Below are 21,629 nucleotides of genomic sequence, written 5' to 3' on the forward strand. Positions count from 1 at the left end.
CAGTCACTTCTCCAAGAAAAGGTTACAAGAAGGAGTTTAATGTGATGGTGTACAGATTACACCTTGAAAAAGTTGAAAACAGTGGTGCCTCAGGCTTTTCAGCCTTTCTATAGAGCATGGTAAATCTTGAATGCATAACTGAAAATATTTACAGTTTCAGATTTTCTTAATTTGTTTGGACAAAAGTTTTTATTAGTGGAAATGCTGTGGAGGCAAAAGTGGCATAGATGACTTTTCTAAAACTTGCTGATATCAATGCATATGTAACACTAATACCATACCATTAGTAAAAACAAGATTAAGTGTTGATATAGAAAAAGCAGTCTGCAGGGGGAAAATGACAACTGCCCTTCCCAAATAAAAAAAAACATTGTCTGATCAAAATCATACATGCCTGTATAAAGGGACATGAGAGTGAGAGTCAGCAAAATAGACAGATTTGCAGTATAGATAATTTGCAGAATGGTTATCTATACAAATCAGAGATGGTGCTGAAGTGGCCTCACAGATTTCAATACATCCTGAAGTTCCATTTGTGCTTATGTCTTCATGTGCCTGTAAACCATTTCCAGCTCCTCACACCAGTATCCTGTTCCACACACACACACACAGACACACCAGAGAAACTGAAAAATCTTTACTGGTTGGCAGTGGTAATTCAACCTCAACTATGGGTTCAAGAGTCTAAAATGAGTGTGTGGGGAATCTTTGTGGCATTGATATGCTCTTCACTACATTACATTCAAGTTGACCAAGTTTCCTATTCCTATACATAGTTTAGGACATCATATACATATCTCAATGCAAAAAATAGTACAGATACAGATCTTACCAAAAAGTAAATGCATTTTTACTTTAAAATATTACATGGTCAGAGCTGGATATTCTCTACTAGGCCTTTCTATGGCAAATTCCTCACTGAGCTGGGGGATGGAGAATGCATCCATCAAATACTTGGTTTTACAGCTGGGTGTTCAATACCTTGCACTGATGTTCTTTTAAAAATTCCCTTTTTTCAGCTCATTTTCCTCAGAATTGCTTTAGTCTTCTCTGGAAGAGAATGAAGCCTCTCTAGAGAGACCAGTCTCACAGTTTGAAAAACACTACTTTGGAGAAAAAAAAGACTTTAAAAGAGACAAACACTCTCAGTCCAACAGGAGTAGGCCTTTAACAGAGTGGTAACTTTGTGTGATGTAGTTGTAGCAATTATTATGACAAAGTGATAGCAGGAAACAGAAGGTACATAAAATATTTTGAGATTTATTTATTTTTTTAAACAAAATCCTGAGCTGTAGATGTGAGAGTCCTTTTACTGTCTGTATCTAATTTAAGAACAGAAATGTTTTCCCTTTGTTATTTCCATTAATCTGAATGATACCTCTCTGCACAAGCCTGCTTATGTACATTTAGTTTCAGGCAATTAGGTGGCAATGAAGGTGCTGTATTTGGTTATCTAAACACATCCAGGAAATTATCTTGAAAACATGTACTGGAACAACTCTAGGTATTAAGCAGTATGTATTCCTACTGAATATATGTTCTACAGAATATAGGTTGTCCACAGACCTTATGTCACAGCAGAAATGTCTTCTACTCTTTTCTTGAATTTTAGTCTGAATTGAGTCTAAATCTATTATTTGTTCTATACCAGTATGAATTTTTACAGAAATTATATTGATGTGTTTTTTCTTTCAAGAAAATCAATAGGGTTCTTTATGTTTGCTTTTGTTACAATACAACATATCAGAATTAGCAAATGGCTCTATAAACAAGCCCATCTTAACATGCATAGCTGAACACCCTGCCGTCTGTCTTGTTGAAGCATAATTGCTATGATAGGGTAGCTTCTGGGAAAGCGGTTCCTTTAAATGACTCCATACTAATTTCCCTTGATGCTTAAAGCACAATGAGCAGGGAAGGATTCCCCAAATGTTTCCCAAAACACTCAGGTCCATCAATCAGATTAAATCAGTCCAAAGAAATGTGTAGAACTGCACCTCAAGTCTACCACAGTGAACAATGATGAATGTACATTTTCATCCTTCCTTGTTCCTTCAAAAAGTTACAGAAAATTCCACAGGAACAAAGGGTTTCCATTTCATTTCATAACGAGGAACACTGTGGAAAGCAACCCACCTGTCATTTTACTGGAAGATATGGGAACGCCTGTGGCAACACCTCCAGAAATTCAGCACTCGTTTCTTTTTTTGCTACTAAAATCCCCAAACCAAGCAAAACCTGGGTGATTTCCTTCTACAGTGACCAAATTATTTGATAGCAAGGGGCTGGTAAAAGAGAGTTCTGAGAATCTAATAATTAAAATTATTTCGTGTGCTCCTGAAACCCTGGCTCTTTATGTTACTAAGGAAGGAGTTTTTTCACTCTCTGAAGCATTAACGTAATTTCAGCCTCAGGATTACATTTGACTAAATATAGATACCTCTGCTCAATTGCCTGGGAAGGTAAACGGGAAGGAATTATGTCAACTGTCCCCGATGGCTCCCCTTCAACCTGTTGTTTGACTTCAATATTAAGTCAGTCTTTAGCCTTTAAGTGGGTGTGTTGCTGCTTCACATTAAGCAGGTATAATTACATTCTGCAGAGCAGCATCAGCGGCAGTGCCCAAACGTTCCTGGCAAAGCCTTTGTATGTAAGCAAAACACGTCGGATCGTCGCTGAATAACCATGATCCAGCCTCCAGCTTTTCGTATGTGCTGTCAGCCATGAAAAGAAAACACTTAAATGTCAAACGACATAACGGGCTACAGTGTATTTAACAAATGAGTCGCGGGTGTCGGCCCATCCCGGGAGCGGCGTGGCCGCGGCAGCAGCTGCCCCTCGTCCCGCAGTCCGGGCCCGGCTGGAGCGCGGCTGTCGGGGCAGCCCCGCCAGGGACCGGAGCTCCCTCCCCGCCGGGCCGGGCCGTGCCCGGGGCAGCGCCGGGAGCCGGGCACGTGCGCGGGCGGGACCGGGGGCAGGAGGCACCGGGGGCTCGGGGGTGGGCAGGCTGGAACTTTGGGTAGGGCGGCCACGCCGAGAAGCCCCCGCCCGCCCCGGGCTGTGTGTGCTGCCGGGCACAGCCCCATCCCCAGGAGCCGCGGATTCACAGCCCAGGAGAGCCGGGCGCCTTTCTCGCCCCGCTCCCTTCCCACAGAGGCAGCCGGGTGGCGTTGCTCGGTGGACCGCGGCAGCGGCAGGATCCGGGCAGAGGAGGGATGCTATCGGGCCGGTGTGGAGCCGCAGCCGCTCCTCCGGACCGGGCAAGACTCCTGCCCGGTTCCCGGCGGCCCGGGCTGGCCTTCTACCGCCTCTTCCTGCAGATCACGGCCGGAGGCTATAGGAAGGAAGGCACCCTGCCGTGCCACCCAGGCGGGCGAGGGAACCGGGCGGTGGGCACCCGCAGGACGGGGAAGGCTCCAGCCTCGCCCGCCAACCCGGGGGCCGCGGTAGCCCTGCTCCCCCCTCTTCAGCCGCCCCCGCACCGAAAAGACAGCGAGAAAAATAAAATGGTGGGAACGATGTAAAGCGCCCTGGAAGATTTAAGGGAGACTCAGACGGTACAAACCGCAAGGGGAACCGTCATCCCGGAGGCAGGCAGAACAACCGGGAGCGAGGTGGGAGATGACAGAGGCTGTATCGGGGACAGGTGCTCAGATGCGAGCTGCCTCACTCCCTCCCTCTCTCTCTCTCACACAGACTCGCATCTCTCCCAGCATGAAAAAGCGCAGGGCTAATGAGAGGCGAAGTGAATAATGGGGAAGTTGTTGTCTCCAGCGATGAGCCAAAGTAATGGGGCTGAGGCCAGCACTGAAGTTGTGTAACCAAATTCTCCCCCGTCAACCCCTCGTTTCTCCACCCTCCCCCATTGATTTTAAGGAGAAACCCAGCTGAGGTGGGGAGACTCTCTCCACCGCACACCCAGCAGAGAGGAGTCCTCTTCCCTCGGGCACGGGCAGGCAGCTGGCGGAGGTGTCCCCGGCGCCGCATCCCCGCCTCCGCGCAACTTGCGGGGAGCGGAGCCGGCTGAAAGCAGGCGGAGGCGGCTCTCCGCGACCACCCACTCCGCGCTCCCCCTCGAGCACGGCAAAAGCCGGGGAGGCGGGAGGAGGGGAGATCCAAACTTGCCAGCCCGGGGATTGTCCCTCACACGGCAGCGGGTGCCGTTCGTGCTTGCGCGGAGAGCGAAGTGTTCCCAAACTCCGGCGCTGCCCAGGCGGCTGGATGCGCACGGCTCCGCTCGCGGCGTCGCAGCGGCTGCTGCCCAACTCCAGGGAGCTGGTTTCTCCCGGGGGAAGTGACCGGCCGGGAGCAGAGCCCGAGGGGAACACCGGCGGGAGGTGGGAGGCAGGGAGAAGGGAGACCGGGCTCGAGGAGCCTGCTGTTTGCCGGCACAGAAACGAAGCGAGGGAGAGAGCTCAGCCGAGCGGCAGAGATTTAGCTGAGGGGTTATGAGTGCCGTAACCACAGCCTACACGAATGCAATGCAAGAAACCCGAATCTTCTTACCCTGAGCTGCAGTGAGGAGCCCCGCGCAGAGAACCAGCAGAGACTTGAATTTCCTCCACGCAGTCATGTCTGCAGTTATTCCACACACACACACACTCTCACACAAAACCCCCGGCGGCTCTTCTCGGCTGCGACCGTGTCCTCCGAGCGGCAGCGGGGCTAAGGACAGCGCCAAATAACCACCACAGGGCGAGGAGAGGCGGAGAGGAGCGGTCCGGGTCCCGAGCGCCGCGCAGCGCCCGGCGCCTCCTGCAGGACTGCGCGGGCGGCTCGCTCCGCTCTGCTCACAGACAGCATCAGTCCCGCGCCGCGGCGGGGCTGCGCCGCTCAGCGCCCGCGGAGCCCCGGCGCCGCCGGCCCGCCGCCCGCCCAGGGGAGGGAGGGCACCCGGGGAGGGAGGGGAGGCACGCCCGGGGCCGCGGGCGGCGAGGCATGCACGGCCGCCGGCGGGGAGAGCCGGGCAGCGGCGGCGTCGGCAGGAGAGGGATGCGGAGAGTGCGAGGAAGAGGAGGAGGAGGAGAGGGAGGAGGAGGAGGAGGAGGAGGAGAAGGAGAGAAGAGGGAGGGAGGGATCGCGGCGAGAGTAGCGCAGGCAGCGCAGCGGAGCGGCTGCCAGCCACACGAGAAGCCGCCGCCGCCGCCGCCGGACTCAACCATCACTTCCCAGGGAGAGGGGAAGGGGCCGGCGCTGTGCAGCCGGAGCTCGCCCAGCCCGCAGCCTCTCCACGCCGCCGGACAGCCCCGCACGGCCTCCCGGGGCGGCCGCGGCCTCGCCCCCCGCCCTGGCCGCGGCCCCGGGCAGCTGCTGCCGGCCGCCGAGAGGCCCCAGGGGAGCGATGGCTTTCGCCGGGCCCGGTGTCCCCCGGCGCGGAGAAGGGTAGTGGCTGTAGGGCTACACCTGCCCGAGAGGCTTCTGCTGCTATTCCCCGGTGTCCTGTCCCCCAGCTCTGCCTGCGGTTCGCCTCCGCCAGCCCCATGCGGGGTGCGAGAGGTGCGGGTGCTGGGGTCCCTCGTCCTTGGTGAAATTACCCTCTGCTTTCGTCCCTGCTCTTGAGAGGGGAAGGCTTTCAGGTCCAAAATGTGCCCTGCTCGTTCCTTCTAAGTTATTCATCAGAACAAGCTGTTGTTCCTGAGAGGAAGGAGACGAGCCAATTTCTCCTTGCAGAACACTGCTTTGTCTTTATGTTGCCGTTCTCGAGAGCTCTTGTTGCCAAGAGGAATTTCTGCCGTTAACAATCCTTTCCAAAAGTAAAGAAAAACCAATGAGAATATGACATGGCAGTATGCACCAGAGGCTTCCCTACCACCAGCCTGGAGCAGGTTGGTTCCTTGAGCACGAGGGAAAGGAAGTGGTGATCCAAGGTTGTCATGTCACAGGTCCCTATGCTCCATGATCCCAGCAAAGGTTTCTGTGCCAGGCCTACCTGGTAGGCAAAAACGTGCCCAACCCTGACTTTCAATCCAGTATGAATTGTCACCATCACTGCATGCTGGGCCTGACTCCATAATTAATGCTTACCTATATCCGTAATTAAAAGACAAAAGCTCATAGGAAGGAAAGACAGAAACACAAGCCCTTTTGGAAAGGTAGTTTCAAGGTTGTAATTATTCACTTACGACAAGTTTTCTTTTGTGGGGAAATATGCAAAGTTGTTTTCTCGTTGTAAGTTGCATGAAGGTAGTGAATAGGCGCTGAACGAGGTAGGCTGACTTTGTAATAAGCTCGTATTTAGATAAAAACGTTGTGGTTCTCACTCAAAAAAAAAAAAAAAAAAAAAAAAAAAATTAGGAAAGCAGAGCCAGGCAGGATGCCGAGCCAGACGTGGCATTGCTGCCATCTCGTGGCAAGCTCTCCCTCCCTGCCGGGCCAGGCCTGCAGCCCCTTCACTGCCTTCCCCGACAGCTCCCAAACCCACTGCCCTCGAAACACTTTCACAGAAGGGATCTGGTTTTAGTTAGCATTCATCCATATTTTAAGAACACCTCCGGGACTCATTTCTTTCCATTCGTGAAAGTAAAATGGTGCTAATACTTGTTAGTACCAGACATCATGTAGCCAAGCTGCTGTGTAGAATTCCCCAGTCAGAGCTGCTCAGGCTCCTCCACTTATCCTTGTCAGAGGACTGGGGGGAGTTTGCTAACGATTGTAAGAAAGATGGAAAACTTAAGCTGAGACTTACTTTCTGGCATCCAGAAATCTGAGGCTCAGATTTCTGAAATGAGCAATTGTTTGCATTGCATCTGGCCCAATAATTTTTTGTTTTGTTTTGGTGTATTGTCTGTTAAGTTAGGATAATTGAAAAATCATAAATAAACACTGTTTATATGCACATAGTTGAAAGCAGTAATGATGGTATCATTTCTTGCTGTGCTGTTTCAGTAAGCACTCTTGAGAAGTTGCTGTTTAATGCTACTGGTGGCAGATTCTGCCAGAGCTCCAGTATGATATAATATGTGCCTTCTTGGTCTTGACTCACACAGCATAGATTTACTGTATCCAAGGCCTTCTGTTCTTCTGAGGATTTTTGGGGCCTCATTGAGCTTTTGGGACCCAATTCCTTCTCTTTTGAGCTATACAAGTGTTAATTTCTTCCCTTCATAGCACCTAGATAAGGTAAAATAACCAAGCACCATGATCAGTATGACTGCAAAAGATGCCCTATCTCCTTTCTTACATCCTGTGACAGTAAACCATAATGCATAAACATTGCTGGCCTTCAGCATGTTACCATTAGCCTGAGATAAACAGGATAGCACAGATCCCCACCCCGAGAAGATTTCAGCCTCTCAACTGACTCAGGTAGCTGTCACAGTGACTTTTACAAACCTTGTTTGGTGTATTTTTTTTCCCCCAAAAGCCAAGAAAGCCAGAAGATGACTCTGGAACTGAAGCATGGCATTCCAGGAGGAGTCTCCACCAACCTGACTTGAGTTCAGTGTGGAACTGCAGTACCTACACATGGTAATTACAGAATATGATCTAACCTAATGACTGTAATCTCTCTGTTGTATATTAAGTACCTAATGTACTACCGTAAAATCCACAAATTTATGAGTTTGAAGAGAGGCAATATTTCTTTCTATTCCCTATAGACAGTATGGGGAGTGTATATGTCAAGACTATTTGTACTAATCAGGATGATTTAAAAGTAACTTGACAAGGATTTATTTTCAGTTGAGAGCTTGTCCTTTTGTTCCTCTGTGCCATATAAAACAAAGGTCTGAAAGGTTAGATTTCCTCTTCTCTTTTCATTTTTTTCAGCTTGCTATGTTAATAATATTGAATCCATATTTCCATGTTGTCTTTTCATGGGAGGAAGAAACATCTTTCTGTAAGGTGCAAGAATATTTGCACCTATCCAAGAAGAACTACTGATTCAGAACATATCTGAAAATATACCACATACTTATTAAAAAGGGATGTTTGTAGGAATCCATAGCCACAATCTGTACTTGCCACTGGGCACAGAAATCTGTAGCTTTCTGCCAGAAGATTATTGTGAAGTTCAAAATGTGAAAGCTCAAAATTTCAAAATATTCTACTGGGGAAAAAATCTATAAGAAGATAATCTTCAGCAAAACAGAGATTTAGAGTGAGGAAGTCAGAAAGTGGAACAGTGGTCTCCATGAGCAACTTGGTCCAAATGGTTTTTTGTCACATAAGCTCTTTAATTGTGAGCAAAAACAGAGATCAGAGTTCCAAATACTCTCACTTAGCACATTCTCTTTTCAAGAACTCTGTTTTCAGACTTGAAACATTTAATGACTTCTTTAGTCATAACAGTCTTCTAGGCTGGAACAATGAAAAAAAATATTTATATGTACATATGTTCCTAACCCAAATTTGTTATACCATAAAGAATAAAAAGGAGGCCATGCCACCCACAGTCTGTCTACAGTCAAAAAATTTGTTTCTTAGGCTTAGCTTGGAGTCTGCTTTCTCTTTGTGATAATATTGTGTTGAAACTAGAATCTCTTGTTAGACTGAAAATAATGATGACATCTGCAATATCAGCTACAACCACACCATTGTTTTATATACTACCAGCAGAGGCCAATAAATGTAAGTATCAATAGCCTTCTAAGATGGGGAAAGAAGAAGCAAACAGGGTAAAGGTTGTTACAGGCTGTCAGGCAGGATACTTCAAGGAGTATTGGTCAGCAAAGAGGATATCATGATAGTGTTGTTCAAGAGGGCCCCTGGGTGGCCTGCTCCTGCTCTGCTATATTGTATTCCCCTGTGGAATGCTTAGTTTAGGGGGAACAGTTGGGAAAAGTGTTACACTGGGAAAATGTAAGTTGCCTGTTTTAAAGTACTGTCAAGCACTACTTAGCTCCTCAGGGGCAGGCTCTAACACACTTTCTTTTCAGAGGACCTACGCTGATCCCATCTGTAGGAAGATGAGACTTCTAAAAGACATTTCTGCCTTTGAGGGAAGGGGGAATGTGTAGGTAGTAGCCTTCAAGATGCCTGTAGGAGACAACATCAAGATTATTATTCCACTTAGGAACTGTTTCTCAGAAGTTTAAATATTTTAGTTTTGGAGGGTTAACATGGGAAAAGGGAACTTTGTTGTAGTAGTTCAAGGAAAAAAAGATTATTTGTTTTCTTGTCAAGCATAAGAAGATCCTGGAAAGCATAACGTATGACAATGCAAGGCTAATAATGTGGGTAACAGTAGCTTAGATAATGGTCTAAACAGACAAGTAAGTCAGTATCCTGACAGTGAGTAAAATGTGACAGTGTCAGCAGGCTTTGAGAATTAAAAGTAGTAAGTTTTATCAAATGGGAAAAATATTGAAGAAGCAGAGAAGAGAGGCCATAAATAGCTCAGAAAACAATCTTTTTTTTGGCAAAAATCTCGTTGGATTTGGGAAGGGCAACACTACATTTTTCAGAACTGGAAAGATCCTTTGTTTGAGAGAGGATAGATGTTTGGTTGTGAGGAGACTTTGGTCATACCTGTCAGGAGGGCTCCATACCCAAGTGTACTGAATCTAGTTACTTCCCTTGAGCTGTCTACCTGAGTGACCATGCTGCTGACTGATGTACAGATATGCAGCGTCTCAGTTATGAGTTCACATTGACTTATTAAGAAAGGGCTTGGTTTAACATCTTGTGAATTTCTGTTAACTTGAGCTACCATTATTATTCAGTACCATTTGTTTATTTGTTTAAGCATCTGGAAGAAATATGCTTCAACCTAGCTCTCTTGGTGTGGTTTCCTCATGCTAGGTCTTACATCTAATTTAGTCTTGCAACCCAGTTGCTAGAAACTAAAGATCTTCTTGTGTGTTGGGAGAAAGACTTAAGTTATGTCCTTGACTCATATTTTGAGCTAACTAGCTGAGAAAGAAAGGTTTTGTGTACAGGAAAGGATAGGCTTTCTGTTTGATTCATGATGCATTGGAGATGATGGCTACATCTACATGAGGATATATCAGAGAGGCAAGCTGAGATTTCAGTTTGGACATAAGGAGTTTAGTCTGGAGTAGCCTAGTATATCTATGAGTCATTAGCAAACAGATGGTAGTCGAATTTGTATTTGCTGATGAGAAACAAGGTGTAGAGAGAAGAGAGAAGGAAAACAAGGACAGAAAACCCACACAGTAACTTGAAGAGTGGATGAGAAGTATGTTCTCAAATATACTACCTTAGCAGTCAGGTGAAGTGGGAATTGATGAAGATATGAACATACACTGTTCTAAGACGAGTTCTGTGTTAGGTCCAAGTGGACAAAAATTGTGTCTTCCTAAACTTTAGTTTTGGTGGATTGAGGAAGTAATAGTTTCATAGGGCCCTGAAGAAAATAGGGCCCTGATTAAATCAGAGAAAACAAGTTGTTTCAAAGGGATTCCTAAGATTGTTACAGTAACTCTAATATTCTTCTTGTGTTCTCATTCTCCTTCCATAAAGAATGACCTGATAGTTGGGAGTTGAAAGTGAAATAGAAGGAAATGTAGGTAAAGTCATATTGTTTCTAACATGGCAAAGACTAATCCATAAATAGAGAGGTAAGTTGTCAGAAGAGAGAAAAGAGGACAAGAGTCCAGACTGTGAGAAAAATGGTGAGAAATTATGATACTGATCATGAAAGAAGTCTGATGGCTGGGTAAAATGGAGGCATTGAAGCAGCTAAAGAAGTAAAATGAGGCAAACACAGAAGAAACTTTTAAATCTATGGTCAGAAGAAAAAAATAAGTAAAGTATTAATGGTTTAAGGAGTAAATAAAGAATTGTAAAGCTAAAGCAAGGGTAATCTTATGTAGGTGTTTAAAAATTGTTATAAGCACCTCTTCTGGCTAGGGTACTTGAGGTTTTTATTCCTTATTAGATACTGCTCCTAATTGGGGTTTAGACCACAGTTGTGGTAGTGGAAGCTTCATAAATAGAGAACAAAATATATTGAGATAAAAAATCAAACATGCCAGCAAGAGCAGTTAGTCAAGTGTCTTACATCCCTTTTTTCATCATACCTTGAGACTGCTTGGTTGAACTTAAATTCTGCCAGGCTACCAGATGAAAGAGATTTCAAAGATAGAATCAGTCCCTCTATCTTGACATTGAATGTTTGGCTTACCTTTTAATAGCAGGGTCTTCACAAGAAGTGTTAACAGACATGAGAGGAAAACTGGGAGAATGCACATATAACCAGGTGTGCAACCATCAGTGCTTTAAAAATAATTACTATCAACAAATTACACTTAGACTCAAAGTGTCCTTGACTGAAGTGGCTTAATCTCTAGAGATACATTCACTTTGGCAGATGTTCCAAGAAATGAGTTTGTATGGCTTATGCTAACTGAACTTTTGGGTACACTTCTCATAAGAGAAGGGTCCTGAGAGGATTTCTGTGATTTTTATATCAGGAAGATGTTGCTGCAGTTTCCTGAGTTCTGATAGTGGGTTCACTAGATGTGCTAAGTTGGAAAGTAGTACCTGTGATACTCTCAATAGAACATCTGGGATACAAATAATCTTGTGAAATCCACATTCATATTTATTTTTCCAATAGATGTTGCAGAAATATCTTCTACCACACCTCAAAATATTTTTTCAGGGTAGATGAATTTCACCTGTTTACCTCAATCACTTAATTTGTACCTATCCACACTTCAGGGATCTTCTGATGTAGGAGTTCCTTACAGTGAGTGGTCTGTACAAGCCTGCAGAGGGAGATAGTTCAGGTGCTTGCCAGATTTCACAGCTAGTTATCTCCCTGTATTTGCTAAAAAAGAATTTGATAGTCTGGTTTAAGCAACCTTGTGACAATGTCAAGTTTAAAATTATGTAAATGTCTCTAAACTGTTTCCTTAAGGAAGAGGTTGATGACCCTTTTTTTCAAAGGCAAACAGCCTTTACAGTTTCTGCCAAGTAACAGAATACACATAAATGTTTACTGCAATTATCCATCAAAACTTTGCTAACCTGAGCTACATGGCAGTCTTTCCACTGGCTTCAGTGATGACAGGATTGTGTCCTGTATGAGTAATAAATCTAGGGTTTTGGCTGAGTGGGAAGGAGTTATAAAATCAAAGTATTGATTGCATTGAAGTTTCAGTTACAATGCATCATTACTCACAGTAGCTATGTATAAGTATGGGACAAGAATAACGTGGTAGAGTTTTGCCCCTGTAAAAGAAGAATTTGAGGTGCTCTTCCTGCTGTAATCCATTATCAATAATATCTGCCTGCACAGGAAAAGTCTAAAAGGCCCATCAACAGAATAGAGTCATTAGGAAATGATAATGTACTCTTATTTCTCTACTTATATATTGACCAAGCTAGATGGGGACCATCTAAATCTTTGAAATGCAAACATTGCCAGCATTGACCCCTCAGCATAACCTCAATTTTCTTCCCAAATATTGGATAGCCTGACACTGGACAGTGATTGGCTTTCCTAATACCATACAAAGATGGGGTTTTGAGAAAGAGCCTAACTGCTGCTTAAGTAATGCTGGCAAAATGCCCTTCTGAAGAGAGGCATATTGATATTCATAAATAATGAGATTAAGTATCTTCCTGCTTGCTTTAACCAGTCATGATTTTTTTTCATTTGGAAAGAAGGCAGAGCCATGTTCTACCCTTCATGCATGAAACTAAAAGAGGTCTAGCTTTTTTACTGAATTAATTTTTTGTTCCTTGTCATCTCATTCCCTTCTTAAACAGAATTTTACCCAGCTGTTCTAAAACAGCAAGTTCTGAGCAGTGATGATCTATCCTCCCTACTTAGTCCTTTACAGTTCATCTATTTCCTAAGTTGTCATTGCCTTTCCTTTCCTAACTTCTAAATTAGAGCTCCTTTCTGTCTAAAAAAGATGCACAAGAGGGGCTTTTCTTCTTGAGAACATCAGTAACCTAGTCTGTCTGTGGGACTTCTACACAGTAAGATCAGAACTCACCATAGAAATAATCTGCTTCTCAGATTCACCTTTCCCTTTTCCTGTATAAAGTCTCCATGTCTCTGTTTCTAGGGAGCTTAACTCCCAGACTACAGATCTGAAAAAATCAGATGTGTTCTGATTGAATTCAAGATAGCATCACTGTCGTTTTTTCACATGGACAGATTTCTGATTACATTAATTATCATCAGTTCTTTGCAGTACACACAAGCCATGTTTACCTGGCATTGCCTTAAATGTTTGTCTTTTCAGCCCTTCATAATATACTAGTAAAATGGGGTGAAAGAAGAACAGAACTTCCACCAGCATCTATTGTAAGCATGCAATAATTTCATGTCTTCAAATATTTTTAAGGAAATGACTAAGTAATTGATCAGTTTAGAATTCTTTTAATATTTGTGGTAGCTATTGTTAGAAAAAATCAAGAACTAGAAATTCTGAGTGCTGTTATCTGTGTCTATGCTTCCTCGTGGGAACTTGAGTCTTCTGAAAGAGGAAGCATGAGTTCTTTGAAGATTTTGGGAAGTAGATCAAAATTCATTTGATCCTCTAAAAAACCCCACAGATTCTCATGGCAATGTCCTAAAGGCAGTGTGAAATACATTAGTGTCTGGGAGGGAGCTGCCATATCATAGTGATTCTTAGGTCCATAAGATTGAAATGGATCACTTCATTACAGGCAGTTATTAAAAAAAATATTGAAAAGGTAATAGAATATTGCCAATTTAGACTTTGTTGGAAATAGGTCTGTCAGTTTCAAAAGATCTTAATGAAGCGATTTGGTGTGCTAATTTTTTTCCCTTGGGACCTTGGTTCTCAATCATTTATTATTGCCTTATTTTCATTTAGAATGTTCAGAAGTGGGTGATAAAGGTGTTAGTGTATTCCTAGTTCATAGTATGCACAGGAGCCATTCACTTTGTTCCAGGTCCTGACATTCAGAGGTTTTGCTGCCTATGTATCAATGGAGACATGTAGAGGTTAAGACCCATTTTGCCCAATTTTAGGATCCTAGATAAGAGACAGCAAGAATCCAGATAGTGTCTGATCATGATCTGTATGTTCTGCGTTTGCTGTAAAGGTACCTTGCAGGAATTATATGCTAACATTAGGTGGATGGCCTTGGTCCTCTTGTTAAGGGGATGAGTGACTATCCCTAGTCATCCATCCAAAGTGAGAGCATGTACTTTGTCATCTCAGCTGGACTGCTGTGCTTTCCACAGCAGAAAAAAGACTTTTGGAGATGGGGGGTGAGGTATGATCCCTAGCACAGGAGGAGAGCAATTCCTGGTATCTTTTTCATTTTGCTTGTACACCAAAGAGTCAGTTGGTCATTTTCATTTATTCCATTGGCTTTAAAATGCAGTCTACTGCAAAATAAGAAAATGTTGTGTTCTTTTGTGAAATAGGAGATTTGCTTAAGATTTGCAGTGAAAACAAGAATATGTAATACAGACTGTAATACAGTCAGCACTGAATTGATTTGTTATACTTAAAGCTTCTGGGGCAGATTTGCAAAGGCACAAGGGAGTTAGGAGCCAAACTCCCTTTGGTGTTCAGTGCGTGTTCAGCATCTAGCTGTCCATTTCTGCTTTTGAAATCTTCTCCCATAGCAGTTGGTGGTCAAATTGTAATAGATAAACCAACATAAAAACCACAACAGTCTCTCTTTTTCTGACTATCAAAAAGATACTTCTTTGAAGAATAAAGTTTATAAAACTGAAAAAGAAATATCGGTGGACTTCTGCTCACTGTGGGCTCTATTTGTGCCTTAAAACACTCACAGAGCCTGCATTAATGCTGAGAATTTTTCAGACATGTAAAGGGTATATTGATAATATATTCTTGCTGTTGCTTGGCATAGGTCTCTTGAGAATCAGGCTCTAGGAGGAGTTTCCATATGTTGCACCTTTAATCACAAGACTCATCTTTTTAAGGAAAATTCTGTTTATTACAAGTGTAGTCCTTTTCTTATAGGTGTTTGTGTAAGGTTGAAACCTCCCTGGCTCAGTGCCACGGGCTAGCCTCTTCCAGAGGCACAACAGCATAGTTTGGATGCAGCACCACACAGCTCACATGCTCTGATCATCTCTCTTATCCATCACAAAAAAAAAAAAAAGCTACAGAGCTCCTATCCCAGCCTTGAAAGGGCAGCTTCCACTTCCCCACTACTAAACAGTAACTACAGCAGAATGCATTGTCACTAAAGATAAACTAAGTGAACTGTTACATTCAGATTTCACAGCTGGACCAAACCTCAAGGGCATGTCACCAGAACAACCACCAACAATGAAACCTGAGATCTGACTTTAGGGTACAGCTGCCTTTCTCACTAACAAGGCAGTGCTTGTGCAATTAGTCATACAGGGCAGGATGCCACAGCACCAGTTCTGCACACCTGACTCTAAAAAGACACAGCCCCTTGCACTGCTCACTGGGGTTTGCCTCAGCTCTATAGGTCCAATTTAGAGGCTGCATCATCTGTTACAGTCCATTTTGATGATTACCTGTATTTTAAAAGTATGATAATATTTTGATACCCATTCAAAACTAACTCATCTAAATTGATTTGTTTTCTTTGATTTTGTTTATACATAGTTCTGTAGACCACTTTTTAATGTGTATTTTCTCAGATCCATCTTGGTCACATTGTGGGCCATCCATTATCAAAATCTGGTCACCTTTGGAGCAGATACATTTTTATATAACCTCGTCATCTGTGGACTATCCTAGTGGGCCTGGGTTTTTTTCAGATATGGACTAGCATTCTTCTAAAACACTGCACCTGAGTGATGGGGTTTTCCCATCATAATTCCAGGGAGCCTTAATATATTCATGCCAACCTATATTATTTAAAATTGCAAGAATTCTTAGATTTTGTAGAAATCCAACTTGCCAAATAATTATGAAACATGTATTTATGTGTATTTTAAATAATTTTCTTTCTTCTTGCTATTAATAATATTAATATCTCAAAATTCTACCTAAATATGACAATGTTTACAGCAATTATCAAAAATGTATGCTTCAATTTGTTTGAGTCTCTTCAATCTTCAAAGAAGCCCCTCTCTATAACATCTAGATATTTCTCATATACTTGGAAAATGCAGGTATTTCCACAACAGTGACCAAAAGGCTGGACCTTCTGCAAGAAGGCTGGAGAGGAACTTTTGACAAGAAAATGTAGTGATAGGACAAGAGGGAAAAGCTTCAAACTGAAAGAGGGTGAGTTTAGATTAGATATCAGAAAGAAATTCTTTACTGTGAAGGCAGTGAGGCTCCGGAACAAGATTCCCAGAGAAGTTGCAGATGTCCCATCCCTGAAAGTGTCCAAGGCCAGGACAGATGGAATTCTGAGCAACCTCTTCTAGCAGAAAGTGTCCCTGCCTATGTCAGGGTGGTTGGATCCAGGTGACTTTTAAGGTCCCTTCCATCCAAAACCATTCTGTGACTCTATGATTCAATGCATTTCTGACTGTAACATTTCCTGTACAGTTCCAGCTGTTCTAGGCAGAGGTGTAAGCATGAGAGCATTTCTTTCAACCATGAGAGGAACTGTAGTTTTTTGATGTTGATCAGTTGCATAGTGGAAACTGATACCACAAAATCTGATATCACAAACAGCCCTACAAAGGTTAAGCAATGTTTTGATAGCAAAAATATTCAGATGGATTCTTCTTTCTTATATTTCATAGAATCACTAAGGTTGGAAAAGATCTTAAAAATCACCAAGTCCAAATGTAAACCTAACACTGCTAAACCTGTATCTCTAAGTCTGTGTCTACAAATTGGTTCCTGAATAGTTTAACTTCAAACAAACACAAAGCCCCAAAACAAAAACAATCCACAAACAACCATTATTATGTTGTGAATTGAATTTGATAATTACTTCTTAAAATGTAAAATGTGTTTGATTTTTTCCACAGGCTTTCCATGGATTCTCTTATAAAAAGAAAACAGTTACTGTTTCTGAGCTACAGAAATACCTTCTGTGTTCAGCTGAGGTTTTATTAATTATTAAATTATGATGATCTATATTGTTCTCTGTCACAAGTGACTCACAGCTCTGTACCTTTATCAATTTTTCCCATTCTAAGCAAAATTAGCAATTAGTTTTTTTTATTTTTTTTAATTCTGATTTTTTTGAGGAGAATTTGACATTATTCAATGGCATCGACTGCAGGGCAGGTCTGAGTCATAGGACTGAAGAGAAGAATAGGACTGAAAGTATAAATACTGGATAAAATAATAAAAGTATAAATAGGACTGATAATATAAATACTTGGCTGTATTTATAGGGGTATTTATAGTATTTTTTGTGATTTTCACAAGTTATTGTAAAGTCTAAGTTCCATTTTGATGTCTGCTTTATATGTAAAGATATGCAAATACGGTGTTTACAAAGTCCACAAGCTTTCATCTTTTTATGTATTAAGACTGCTTCATTCAGGTAGATTAATCTCCCTAAAATTGCAGCTATATCTGATATATCAGCTTAAAGTTCTTTTGTTTGGAATAGCATCCTGATTTAAAAGTGTAGAATAAATGACCTTTTCTTACAATCCCTCTACTAAGAAATATGAATGTGGAGATCTACACTTTTTCTGGCATGGAAAAAGGCATAGATCTCATCTGGAGAACAGGAGATGATTTGTATACTGTGAAAGCACTGCTTGCTTTAAAGGTCTGTGAAACAATGTGCAGTCAAGGACAGAGTTTTACTCACCCTAAGGATCTGAGACAGTTTATTAGTTTTTATACATCTATAAAAAAAATCACTAAAAATGACACTTGGGGCTGGGCTTAAACACTTTTCTTTGTCAGAAATCAGTATTTGAAAATGGTAGTGTTGTGTGTCTAAATGAGGCTTAGGATTATGTACCTAAAGTTTCTGTGGATGTCACTGCTCTTCCCATGAGCTCTGTGTGCAGATAAGAAGCAGTAAGCACCTTCATGAAATTGTGATATTGCCTGTTCTGGTATAAATTGAGGGTGATGCAGTTCAGATCAATGGAGTTGTGACCATTTGCTCTTAAGGGAATTTATTTCATAGCCTTCTCCAGTTGGATACAGCAAGAAAACACCTCAAAAATATGTCATTTCCGTTATGCTCTAATTCTAAGAAAGATCAGGAACTATTTTGACAGTATTTTTTCCCAGCCTGCTTCTATGATCAATGCAGGGGCAAGAAATTTAGGTAACAGAAATTGAAAAATCAAGTCATTGATTTTTCAGGAACAATGTAATTTACATGATTTCGGCTGTTAACCGAAAGGTTGGTGGTTCGAGCCCACCCAGGGACGCCAAATGTCGGGTTCGGCTGTCTGTCTCTGCCCCGACACGGGTAGTGTGGTTCTTGGGTGGCACGCGTTTTAAAGGATGAGTCTGGACTCTTCAGCTTTTCGGTCTTCAGGTTGTTTATTATTTCTTATCTACAAAATTTTCTGTCTGCCCAACAGAGGTCTGATCTGCAAGCAGTCACAGGCACTCTCTGACCACCCACGGGGCGGTCATGTCTTTTTATACTAATATCTACGTACACAATATTTACCTTTATTTCCCAATGCTTTTCACCCATGTTGGCAAGTGCACCTTCACCATAAACCAATCCCCAAATGCCAACATCACCACAGGAGATGGAGGACAAGAAGAAGGAAGAAGAAGGACAAGACACGCCCTGATCCCTCCATCTTGTCTCCATAACCCCCCTGTACCCAAAAAACCTTAAAGTCTATATTTCACTTTCTAAATGTGTCTCTTTTACACCTTTTACTCTAAAGTGATTCTCTTGTCCTCAAACTCTTGTTATTTCTGTGGATGGATCAAAATCAAGCCACCAGACACTCTTGGCAACATTCCAGGATTTTCGAGACCCCCGAGGGTTCTCCTGGCATCTCTGAACATCAGGAATGATGTGCTGAGATCCCACACTGTCCCAAAATACACAGACTGGAAAAACTTTTTCTATCCCTTGGCAGTAGCTTTATAAATACATGCCTCACTGTACTGCTGTCATTTAATTCCTATTCACCTAAAATTTAGCATGATACAAAACACTTATTTCTTATACTCACAAGGAATCAGCTCCTTTGTGTTTAGCTCTGACTGGTCTTGAATGAGATGCTCACCAGTGCTCCATTCTTGAAAGCACTTAAGCACTTGCTTATTTTTACTGGAGTGTCATTGATGATGTTTGCGTGATAGCACTGACATGTTTGAGAGAATGGAACTAAGAAGAATCCACGAGACAAGTAGAAAAAGATGGGTATTGCATTAGAAGAACACAGGCAACTCAAACAGCCAGATAGTCCATAATAATAATTTTGCTAGGTTTGCTCCAAAAGCATGAAAATGAGGAAAATACCCCACTATAAATTCTCATTCCTCTGGAGTTGTGTCTCCTTTGAAGTAATTATCGAATACATCTGGGTTATGTTGGAGTAGCATTGAAAGCCAAGTTCCTCCGTTAGACTGAGGTCTTAGAAAACTTTCTGATGTGAGTTACATATGTTGCAATATCCCACTCGGTTTAACTCTCCCTGGCACAGAGAGATCAGGGTTGAAGCTCCATTGCTCTGGGAGCATGCTTGGTCAATTCATTAATGATAAGACATCCCCCCCTCTAAGCTATTGTTGTTATATTTTTATTAGCCATTTGACACTTTGACTACTGAAATGACCAAATCTGACTGCAATTCTTATTTACTCTTGCTTAAATTTTCTAAAAACATCCCAACCCAAATTTTCCAAACTGATGACATATTTGTGAATTTAGTGTAATCTGAGCTTGTGCTTAAATGTCCATGTTAGCACAATTAACTCATGTCCCTCTTAATATCTGGGACCTTGCAGAGAGGCTTAGCAGGATCTGTCTTCTCTGAGCACGTCTCTCACCCTGTGTTTTGCACCTTGACAGGTTGGAATGTGCACAGGACTATATGTGCAGCTCAAGATGTACCACCTGAAAATTGTCATTGGAAATACTAAGTCATGATTTTATACTAAGAGATTTTTGCTGCAGACAAAACCTGGTTTCAATACACTTTCAAAGCATGCCTAACTTGAGCTGTTGCTTTTCTCACAGCAGGAGTTTCACTATAACTTGTGATCATTGACCTCCATGGACTCATTCTGATTTAGAGTGATATAAATTAGAATTTGCTAAGAATCCAGGTTCTCCAATTCAGATACATTAATATTACTTATTTTATCAAATTCCTTAGACCTTGTGGATTTTTTTTTCGTCCCCAAGTTAATATTTGGGGCTCCCCTGAATAGTACAAAAGCTTCTATCTCTTTTCCAGATTTTTAGTCCAGTCTTTCTGTTAATTGCAATATGAATGTGAACTATCTTTTTTTTACCTTGTTTGATATAAAACATGCATTGCTCCAAGTCACTGTTATGGAAGAGTCACTAACAGAGATATAATTCTAATAATTTCTAATAAGTTGCCTTTTCAAATTGTGTCTGATTCATTCCTTACAAATGCAGGGCTCAAATAATTTGTATTGCAATTAGTTTGTTTTCGTAAATAAATTGAGGGCTTTTGTCTGATCACTTAAAAAATCATTTAAAATTCTTCTGCCTGTGAAATATTTGGGATGTAATGAATACAGAACTGTTACTGTGTAATGTACATATTTCTTGTTTGTATTCTTGGTCAAATTGCAGTTAAGGTTGCCATAGTAACTAATACCCTATACAAAACACATGACAAGAACAAAATATTGAAAATAGCCTAAGCAATAGAAAACATAAAAGGAGTCTTTTAGGGTGTGGTAACCTTTGTATCACAGATGTAAGAGCATTGAGAAGGTTCCTGCTGGTGGGGCTCAGATGATGAAGGAGCTGAGGATCTACTGAGGAATTTGAAGCACAGCTAAAGACACCTGCTCTGTCAACACCCTCATTCCTTCCTTGAAATACCTTCTGCTTTCTTTTTTGAGGCTTACACGTGATGACATTTCTCTGTCTGTCATAGCCTACAAATAGAATGAGTTGTAGGCATCCATAAACAGCCTCCAGCATGACACAGCCTCCAATCACATCTCTGCCATCACATCTAAATGAGCTTGGCACCATGAAAGATATATGCCACAGAAAAATATAAAAGATAAGAATGAGTTGGGTGGAACAGCAGAACTAGGGAAAAGATTATGAAGCTACATAAAACATTGGGGAAACAGAAAATGATAGAGCCCAGGGCAGGTGGGAGTAAGAAATGGGAGTAGGAAAGTAAAAGACACATAACACATAAAATTGAAAAAATAAGGAAAAGTTGAAAGAAAAGTATACAGGGAATATAACAAAGGAAGAAATAGGAAGACAGAAAACTTTTGGTTTTAAAAAGGTAGTGGACGTTTCTGTTACAGGGAGGATGGCTTGAAAGACACTGTCACAGCACCTGGTACAAGAAGAGTGCTCATGAGTTCCCAAAATAAAAGAAAGTAAGATTCAATCATATACAGGACAGACACAGACAATTGTTAAAAACTTTCAGTGTGCTTGGTCAGCAAGCAGCAAAGGAAGAAATTCTTCAGTGTCAGAAATAAATATTCACACAATCACTATGGTTTTCTGCTACAAAAGCTCTTTTTCAATTCTGGCTTTGGAAAGATTCACTTGCTCCCCTCTCATGGTCTGAAGAGAAATTGTCTTTGGTATTTTCTCAAGGGCCAAGGGCCTCAGACAGGTACATTCATAAGAATGGTTCCTAC

General features: G+C 42.1%; 1 protein-coding gene across 1 annotated transcript in view; it reads right to left on the minus strand.

Moving 5' to 3' along the window:
* Positions 1 to 5,112, minus strand: part of CSMD1 (CUB and Sushi multiple domains 1) — a 1,073,317-nt gene extending 1,068,205 nt beyond the window's left edge. Inside the window, 1 exon segment of the mRNA XM_036380277.2 lies at positions 4,507 to 5,112. Within this exon segment, the coding sequence (XP_036236170.2) occupies positions 4,507 to 4,573 (67 nt within the window). The 5' untranslated portion in view covers positions 4,574 to 5,112.
* Positions 5,113 to 21,629: the final 16,517 nt, after the last annotated feature.

This window comes from Molothrus ater, chromosome 3 (assembly GCF_012460135.2).
Source record: "Molothrus ater isolate BHLD 08-10-18 breed brown headed cowbird chromosome 3, BPBGC_Mater_1.1, whole genome shotgun sequence".
NCBI lineage: Eukaryota > Metazoa > Chordata > Aves > Passeriformes > Icteridae > Molothrus > Molothrus ater.